Source organism: Eufriesea mexicana, unplaced genomic scaffold (genome assembly GCF_001483705.2).
Source record: "Eufriesea mexicana isolate 0111107269 unplaced genomic scaffold, ASM148370v2 scaffold1195, whole genome shotgun sequence".
Classification (NCBI taxonomy): Eukaryota; Metazoa; Arthropoda; class Insecta; order Hymenoptera; family Apidae; genus Eufriesea; species Eufriesea mexicana.
The window spans coordinates 1-11016 of record NW_016909301.1 but is presented as its reverse complement, the minus strand read 5'-3'; the positions used below and the strand labels follow the sequence as shown (position 1 = coordinate 11016).

The 11016-nt window shown below is 12.2% G+C and overlaps 1 protein-coding gene and 1 pseudogene across 1 annotated transcript; one reads left to right on the top strand and one right to left on the bottom strand.

Annotated features, from left to right (window-relative positions):
* Positions 1–3182: 3182 nt before the first annotated feature.
* Positions 3183–3940, top strand: LOC108547747 (NADH-ubiquinone oxidoreductase chain 5-like; the record flags this gene model as incomplete). Its single annotated transcript, XM_017900399.1, is given in 1 exon segment — positions 3183–3940. A coding segment is annotated over 1 exon segment (758 nt), but the record flags the coding sequence as incomplete, so codon positions are not given.
* Positions 3941–7127: 3187 nt separating this feature from the next.
* On the bottom strand, positions 7128–7801 carry LOC108547748 (cytochrome c oxidase subunit 2-like; annotated as a pseudogene).
* Positions 7802–11016: the final 3215 nt, after the last annotated feature.

Sequence of the window (11016 nt, the reverse complement as noted above, 5' to 3'; positions counted from 1 at the left end):
TTTCATAAATAATTAATATTTATAGGTGTTGGTAAGTAAATAAATCTAAAAATTATTTTTAAAATTTTATTTGATTTTAAATTTTTATAATTTTTCATTAATTAATTAATTTTACGTAATCTTTTTTTATTTTTTGAACAAATTTTTAATGATATATATAAAATTATTAATAAAAATATAAATATAATAATAATAATTTCATAATGATTTTTATAAATATTTTTTAATTCAATAATTAAAATTAATTCATTATTAAATTCATATTTAAAATAATATTTAATTAAATAATTTTTATATAAATTATAATTTATGTAAATTATAATAAATAAATAAAATAAAATTAATAAATTTAATAATAAATTAAATTTATTAATTTTTAATTTTAAAAAATTAATTAAAGTAATAAAATAAGAAAAAATAACTATAATTCCAGAAATATAAATAATGAAAGATATAAGTATTTTTAAAATTATTGAATAATTTGAATTAAAATTAAAAATTGAAAAAAATAAAATGAACGTATATAATAAAAAATAAAGTATATATTTTATTGGTGTATTAAATATTATAATATCAAAAATTAAATTTAAAATTAAATATAATATAATTAATGAAATTGTATTTATTATATAAATTAAATTTATAAAATTAATATTAATTAAATTAAAATTTAAATTACAAAAAATAGTTTAATTAAAACAATAGCTTTGGATGCTATAAAAATTTATATGTATATATATAAATTTTTTTGAATTTAATTAAATTTTAATTTTAGCTTTAATTAAAAATTTTAATAAATTTAATTTACAAAATTAATGTTTTGTATTTAAACTATAAAGCTTTTAAATTTAATTATTTTATTTTAGAAATAATTATTATTATTATGTTATGTAAATTTATTTTTTTATTTAATTATAATAATTATTTTTTGAATTTTTTAATTTTAATTGAATTTATTTCAATAACAATTTTAATAAATTTAATTATAATAAATAATAATAGATGAATTTTTTTAGTATATTTAATTTATTCAGTTGGGGAAGCTATTTTAGGTTTATCATTAATAATTAGAATAAATTATTTATATGGTCATCAAAAAATTTATTTATATAGTTTGATTAATTAAATGTTAAGAGAATTAATAATTTTATTTTTAATAATTATTTTTTTTAAATTTATTAATTCATATTTAATTTCAAATTTATTATTTTTATTAACTTTTATATTTTTATTTAAAATTAATTGATTAGATTGAAGATTAATTTTAATAAATTTAAGTATAAGATATTATTCTTTTAGTTTATATATTTTAACTTTATGAATTTTTGCTTTAATTTTTATAAATTTAAATAATAAAAATAATAAAAAATTTTATTTATTTTTAATTTTTACTATAATATTATTCATATTAATATTATTTATTTCAATAAATTTTTTATTATTTTATTTAATATTTGAAATTAGTTTATTATTAATTTTTATATTAATTATAAATTGAGGTTATTCAATAAATCGAATTTTAGCTAGTTTTTATTTAATATTTTATACAATAATTTTTTCTTTACCTTTATTAATAATTATTATATATTTATTAATAATATATAATAATTTAAATTTTAAATTAATAGAATTAAATGAATATAATAATAATAATATTTCAATATTTTTATTTATTTATATATTATTTTCTTTTTTAGTTAAAATTCCTTTATATTTTATACATTCATGATTATTAAAAGCTCATGTTGAAGCTACTTATTATATATCAATAATTTTAGCTTCAATTATATTAAAATTAGGATGTTATGGATTATTACGATTAATATTTATTTTCTTTTATTATTACGGTTAATATTTATTTTTAAAAATTATGTTTTAAAAATTAAATATTATATTTTAATTATTAGATGTATATGAACATTAATTTTAAGTTTATTACGTTTACGTCAATTAGATATAAAAATAATTGTAGCTATATCATCTATTATTCACATAAATGTAATATTAATAAGATTAATAACTTTTACAAAGTTAGGAATTAGTGGGAGTCATTTAATAATAATTGGTCATGGTTTAACTTCATCAGGTATACTTTATTTAATTGAAATAATTTATAAACAAACTAACAGACGTTTATTAATAATAAATAAAGGATTAATTAATCTTTAAATATTATATTTTAACAATTAGATTTACAGGAATAACAATTTTAAGTTTATTATGTTTATATCAATTGGATATAAAAATAATTGTAGCTATATCATCTATTATTCATTTAAATGTAATATTAATAAGAATAATAACTTTTACAAAATTAGGAATTAATAGTGGTTATTTAATAATAATCGGTCATGGTTTAACTTCATCAGGTTTATTTTATTTAATTGAAACAATTTATAAACAAACTAATAGTCGTTTATTAATAATAAATAAAGGATTAATTAATGTATCACCTGAAATAACTATAATATGATTTATACTTTGTTCATCAAATGTATCAGCTCCATTTTCTTTAAATTTAGTTAGAGAATTAATATCATTAATAAGATTAATATCTCAATATGATTTTTTATTATGATTTATATATATATATTATTTTATAAGATTTATTTATACAATTTATTTATTTAGATCTATTATTCATGGAGAATCATATTTTTTTTTTATAAAAAAAAATATAAATGGTAAAACAATTAATTATTTAACTGTACTTTTACATTGAATTCCTTTAAATATTTTAATATTTAATTTAGATATTATAATTTAAATTTAAATAGTTTAATAAAAATATTGATTTGTGATATCAATGATATAAATAAAATTATTTTAAATTATTTTACAATTATTAAATTCTGGAATTATATTATTAATTTTTAGCTTTTTTTTTATAATTTCTTTTTTAAATATATTTATATATAATTATACTTATATTTTTATATTTACACTTTATACAGTTAATTCTGTGAGATGAGATGTTGTTATAATTTATGATTTAAAAAGTTCAATTTTTATTTATTTAGTTACATTTATTATATCAATAATTTTTTTTTATAGAATAAGATATATAAATTTAAATAAAAAATATATAATTAAACGATTTCATAATTTAATAATTTTATTTTTATTTTCCATATATTTTTTAATTATAGGATATAATATATTAACAATTTTTGTTGGTTGAGATGGATTAGGTTTAATTTCTTATTGTTTAATTATTTTTTATCAAAATAAAAATTCTTGTAATGCTGGAATATTTACAATTATTTTAAATCGTTTAGGAGATAGAGCTTTATTAGTTTTATCATCAATAATATTAATATTTGGAAGTTGAAATTTATTATTATTTGAAATAGATTCAACTATAATATTTTTAATTATTTTAATAATTTTAACTAAAAGAGCACAAATTCCTTTTTCTTCATGATTAACAAAAGCAATAATAGCTCCAACTCCAGTTTCAGCATTAGTTCATTCATCAACATTAGTTACAGCTGGAATTTATTTAATAATTCGTTATAATGAAATATTAGATTTAAATTTTAAAAATTCAATTTTATTTATTTCAAGAATAACTATATTAATTGCAGGTATTATTGCAAATTTTGAATTAGATATTAAAAAAATTATTGCTTATTCAACTTTAAGACAATTAGGATTTATAATTAGAATTTTATCTATAAATTTAGAAAATTTAGCTTTTATTCATTTATGTATTCATGCAATATTTAAATCATTAATATTTATATGTGTAGGAAGATATATTCATTATTTACATAATAATCAAAATATTAAATTTTATACAGGAATATTTTATATTTATCCAATAAAAAGAATTATTTTTATTTTTTCATTAATAAGATTAATAGGTTTTCCATTTTTAGTTGGATTTTATTCTAAAGATTTAATAATTGAATATTTTTTAATTTCTAATAAAATAAATTTGTTAAGAAATTTTAATTTAATTATTGGAACAATTTTAACTATTTCTTATTCATTTCGTATTATTATAACTTTATTAAATAAAAATTTATATTTCAATTTAATTTATAAATATGAGGATAAATTTATGAATTTTAGTATAATATTTTTAATAATTATAAATATTTTTATAAGTAAAATATTATTTAATATAATACTTTTATTAGAAAATATAATTTTAAATAATTTAATAAAAATATTAATTTTTAAAATATTTTTATTAGGTTATTTTTTAAATTATTATTTATTAAATAATTTTATTTTTAAAACAAAATTATCAATTTTTATTTTAAGATTTATAAATTTAAATTTAATTTACAATAATATTTATATTAAACCTTTAATTATTATTAATTTTTATGAATTAATAACTGAAAAAACTTTAATTGAAATAATTTCAAGAAAATTTATAAAATTATTTATTAATTTAAATTTAAATAAAAAAATTAACTTAAAAAATTTATTTAATTATTATATTATAATTATTTTAATAATAATTATTATTATTAAAATAATTTAATTTATTTATAATTTTATAATAAATATTTTTATATTGAAAATATAATATTTTAAATTTTAAATTATATAAATATTTAATTGGAATCTATTAATTCAATAAATTTATTAACAATAAATTACCTCTTTTTGGTTTCAATTAAAATAAATTTAAATAGCTTATAATTTAGAGTATAATACTGAAAATATTAAGGAAAATATTATATTTTTTAAATAAAGAAATAATAATATTTTTAAATATTAATTTATAAAGTTAGAAGCTTTATCTAATTTATTTCTTATATAAGATTTATTTATAATCATATTTTTAAGTCGAAATTAAAATGTAAATTTTTACTTTTATATAATTTTATATATTTATATATATATATATATATATATATATATATATATATATATATATATATATATATTAAAATATTATTTAAATTTTTTAATTGGAAATTAATTGTAATTTTTATACTATATATATATATATATATAAAATTAATGATTTTATTTTATAAAAATTAAATTAATCAATTAAAATAATTATTTATTCATTCAATAAATAAAATTATAAATAATAAAAATAAAATTAATAAAATTAATAAATTAATATTTAATATTAAATTGTTTAAATCTAAAATAATAGGTATTAATAATACAATTTCAACATCAAAAATTAAAAATATCAAAGATATTAAATAAAAAGGTAATGAAAAAGGTAAAATAGATTTTGAAATTATATTAAATCCACATTCAAAAGGTAAATTTTTTTCTATTTTTTTTTTAAAAATTATTGTAAAAAATAAATTTAATAATATTAAAAATAAAGAAATAAAAATTAATATTATATATATAAAAATAAAATTTAAAAAAATAAACATTTTTATAAATAAATTAATCAATATAAATCAATATATAAAAATAATCAAATTAAATCAACAAAATGTCAATATCAAATTGAAAATTCAAATAATAAATGATGAATTTTTGAAAATTGATTAAATATTAATCGTAATAATGAAATCAATAATAATAATAATCCAATTAATACATGAAATCCATGAAATCCTGTTAATAAAAAATATAATGATCCAAAAATTCTATCATTTATAGTAAAATAAGAATGAGAATATTCATAAAATTGAATAATTAAAAATATAATTCCTAATATAATTGTTAAAATTAAATAAATAACTGATTTAATTTTTTTATTATTTAATATATAATAATATCTAATAGATAATAAAAATCCTGAAAAAATTAAAATAATTGAATTAAACAAAGAAATTTCAATTGAACTAAATGTAAAAATTCCTTTTGGTGGTCAATTAATTCCAATTTCAATTGAAGGTGAAATATATATATGAAAATATGATCAAAAAAAAGAAATAAATAAAAATAATTCTGAAATAATAAATAAAATTATTCCAAATTTTAAAAAATTTATAATAAAATTAGTATGTATTCCTTGATAAATTCTTTCACGTATAATATCTCGTATTCATAAAATTATTAATATAATTAAATTAAATATATTAAAAATTAAATTATAAATATTATTAATATATATATAATAAATAAAATTAATTATAAAATTTATTAATCTTAAAGATATTATTAAAGGTCAAGGTCTAATTGTTACTAAATGAAATGGAAAATTTTTTAAATTTTTCATTTTATTTTATTAATTATATTCTGAATAATATAAAATTATTAATATAGAAAATACATAAGCTTGAATAAATGTTATAAAAATTTCTAAAATTATTAAAATATTTTGAATGAAAAAAGAAATAATAAATAATTCTAAAAAATTTATTATAAAAATTCTTAATAATATTAAAATTAAATGACCAGAAATTAAATTTGCACATAATCGAATTGATAATGTTATTGGTCGAATTAAATTTCTAATTAATTCAATAATTACTATAAAATTTATTAAATAATAAGGTGAATTTAAAGGAACTAAATGAATAAAAAATTTATTATAATTATTTATTAAAATATAAATAATTAAAGTAAATCATAAAGTTAAAGATATTGATAAATTAAAAATTAAATGTCTAGTAGATGTAAAAATATAAGGAATTAATCTTAAAAAATTCAATAAAAAAATATAAATTAATAAATTTAAAAAAATAATAATATTTGAATTTAATTTATAAATTATTTTAAATTCTTTAAATATATAATTTAAAAATTTCAATCAAAATATATTATAAATACTTATGATTAATCAATATATTTTTGGACATAAAATAATAGGTAAAAATATAAAATATCAATTTGATAAATAATTTAAATTAATTGTTGGATCAAATATTTCAAATAAATTTAAAAAATTATTTTTCATTTTTTTTTTATTATTATAATTTTATTATAAGTTAATTTAACTAATATATAATTTAAATTAATTAATATAAAAAATAAAATTAATAAACATATAAAAAAAATTATTATTCATTTAATAGGTATTATTTGTGGAATTAATTTTTCATTAAAAGTAATTTTAATATACTATATTTGATTTAAAAAATCAATTCTTTAAATCTTAAGACATTTAATGAAAAATTATAAAAATAATATATTTATTATATTAACTTTAAATTGACAATTTAATGTTAAAATTTAACTAATTTTTAATTTAAATTTTATTATTAATTCAATTAATAAAATATTTTATTGATGTTCTTTCTAAAGTAATAGGTATAAAACTATGATTTATTCCACAAATTTCTGAACATTGACCAAAATATAATCCAGGACGTAAACAAAATAAATTAAATTGATTTATACGACCAGGAATTGCATCAATTTTAATTCCTAAAGAAGGAATAGCCCAAGAGTGAATTACATCAGTTGATGTAACTAATAAACGTAAAGGTAATTTTATTGGAATTACTATACGATTATCTGTATCTAATAAACGAAATTGATTAATTATTGAATAAGATATTATATAAGAATCAAATTCAATATTATTAAATTCTGGATATTCATATGATCAATATCATTGATGACCAATTGATTTAATTGAAAAATAAGGATTTAATAATTCATCAATATAATATAAAATTTTTAAAGATGGTAAACAAATAAATAATAAAATAATTATTGGAATAATTGTTCAAATTATTTCAATTAAATGATTTTTTAATAAATATAAATTAATATATTTATTATTTAAAATATCAATAATTAAATAAATCGTAAAAAAAATAATTATTATTATAAATATTATAATAAAATTATGTAAATAAATTAAATTATCTGAATAAAAAGAATTTGAATCTTGAAAAAAAAATATATTTCATGTTGAAATTTTTAATAATAGAATAAAATTCTATATTATTGAATTTTAAATTCATTACACTTATCTGTCATATTAAAATATTTTATTGAAAATTAAAATTCCACATTCATTAAATGAATGATTTAAAGGTGGATATATTATTAATCATTCTAATGATGAATGACTATATTTAAATAATAATAATCGTTTTGAAATAAAACTTTCAAAAATTAAAAATAATAATAAAATTAATCTATTTAAAGAAATAATTGAACCAATTGAAGACAATAAATTTCAACAATAATATGAATCTGGATAATCAGAATATCGTCGTGGTATTCCTATTAAACCTAAAAAATGTTGTGGAAAAAAAGTTAAATTAACACCAAAAAATATTATTAAAAATTGAAAATTCAATCATTTTTTATTTATTAATAAACCAGTAATTAATGGAAATCAATGAATAAATCTAGAAATAATTGAAAATACAGCTCCTATTGATAATACATAATGAAAATGAGCAACAACATAATAAGTATCATGTAAAATAACATCAATTGATGAATTTGATAATATAATTCCTGTCAAACCTCCAATTGTAAATAATAAAATAAATCCTAATGATCATATAATTGAATTATTAATTTTTATTTTTGAACCATAATAAGTTGCTAGTCATCTAAAAACTTTAATTCCTGTTGGTACAGCAATAATTATTGTAGCAGAAGTAAAATAAGCTCGTGTATCAACATCTAAACCAATTGTAAATATATGATGAGCTCAAACAATAAAACCTAAAAATCCAATTCCTAATATTGCATAAATTATTCCTAAATTACCAAAAATTTCCTTTTTACCACTTTCATTTATAATAATATGAGAAATTAATCCAAATCCAGGTAAAATTAAAATATAAACTTCTGGATGACCAAAAAATCAAAATAAATGTTGATATAAAATAGGATCTCCACCACCTAATGGATCAAAAAAAGAAGTATTAAAATTTCGATCAAATAATAATATAGTAATAGCTCCAGCTAAAACTGGTAAAGATAATAATAATAAAATTATTGTAATAAATACTGATCAAGAAAATAAAGGTAATTTATCTAAATTTAAACAAAAATTTTTTATTAATATAATTGTAGTTATTAAATTTATTGATCCTAAAATAGATGAAATTCCAGATATATGTAATGAAAAAATTGTTAAATCAACTGAAGGAGAAGAATGAAATATATAATTTGATAAAGGAGGATAAATTGTTCAACCTGTCCCTGATGTAAAATTAAATATTCTTCTAGTTAATAATAATAATAATGATGGAGGTAATAATCAAAATCTAATATTATTTATTCGAGGAAAAGATATATCTGGAGCACTTAATATTAAAGGAATTAATCAATTTCCAAAACCACCAATTAAAAATGGTATAACTATAAAAAAAATTATTAAAAAAGCATGACTTGTAACTAAAGTATTATAAAGCTGATCATTTTTATTAAAATATAAAATACCAATATCTTTATGATTTGTAGATATAAATCATTTTATTAATTAAAATTTAAATATTAAAATTTATTTTTAATTTTGAAAATTAATAGTTTATTATTAACTTAAAATTTTTAAAATTTAGTATTAAAAAATTTTAAAAATTTTTATTAATAAATTTACAATTTATTTCTTTAATCAGACATAATACTTTATAATAATTATAGTTTATATTTAAAACATTAAATTGCAAATTTAAATAAATATTTAAAAATATTAATTATTTTATATTAAAAAATTAATTAATAATATTATAAATAAATGTATATTAAAAAAAAATATAAATATAATCCTATAATAATTAAATTTTAATCTAAAAAAAAATTTTTTTAATTTAAAATTTAAAATATAAAATGAAATAAATTGAAAATAACAATACATAAATAAATTACTAATAAATAATAATATAAATCTTAAAAAAAAATAAGTTAAATTAAAAATTTTATTAAAAATAAAATTTTTAATTAATAATCATTTAATTAGATAAGATAAAAAAATAGGAAATATTCTATAAATTAATAAAATTATAATTATCATAAATAAATTAATATGCATTATTAGTATAAAATTATTTAAATTAAAACTATTAAAATTAAATTTATTAATTATATAAATTAATATATATAAAATAATTGAATAAATAAAAATTGAAAAATAAAAAATTATTAAATTTAAATAATATATAATAATTATTATAAAACTAAATAATAAAGTTGAACATGCAATTATTTTTTTTAAATTTAATATATTATTTATATAAATTGAAATAAAAATTAAACCTAATAATATAAAATTTAATATATAATTATTTAATTTTATAAATAAACAATAAAAATTTATTAATATAAATTTTATAAAAGTTGATAAAAAAAAAATTCTATTTCAAGATATATTTTCATATCTTTTAATGATTAAATAATGAAAAGGAAAAAATCCAATTTTTAAAGATAAAGAAATAAAAATATAAAAATTAAATCAATCCTTAAATAATAATATATTAATTATATTAAAATAATTTATTATAAATATAATAAAAAATAAACTAGAAATAATAGACACATAATACAATATTACCCTTGAAATTTTATTATTAGAATCAATATTAACTAATATAATAATTATAATTACTGTAATTTCAAATAAAAATCATTTTATAATTATATTATTAGTTAAATTTATATATACATATATAATTAATATTATTATTATACAAAAATAATTAATTTTTTTATTAATTATTTATATTTCCTAAAAAATTTTTTAATTTATAAAATTAAAATTATTATTATTATATAAATATAATTTAATAATAATAAATTTAAAAAATTTATATGAATATTTTATCAAAATACCCCTTTTATCAGGCATATTATTATTTATATTTTAATGTTAAAGCATATAAAATTTTGAATTTTAAAGAATTAATTAAATTAATAAATATAATTATTAATTTTAGATTTATAAAAATTATAACTTAAAATTGCAAATTTTATATTATTAAATTAACTAAAATCCAAACTTTTATAAATTTTAAAATCATAAAAATTTTATTCTTTTTTTTGTAAAAAAAAAATTTTATTTATATTAAACTAAAATTTATAAATTTATTAATCTTATATAATAATAAATATAAATTTATCAAAAAATAAATTTATTAATAACCTATACCTATTATAATTTAGTCAATA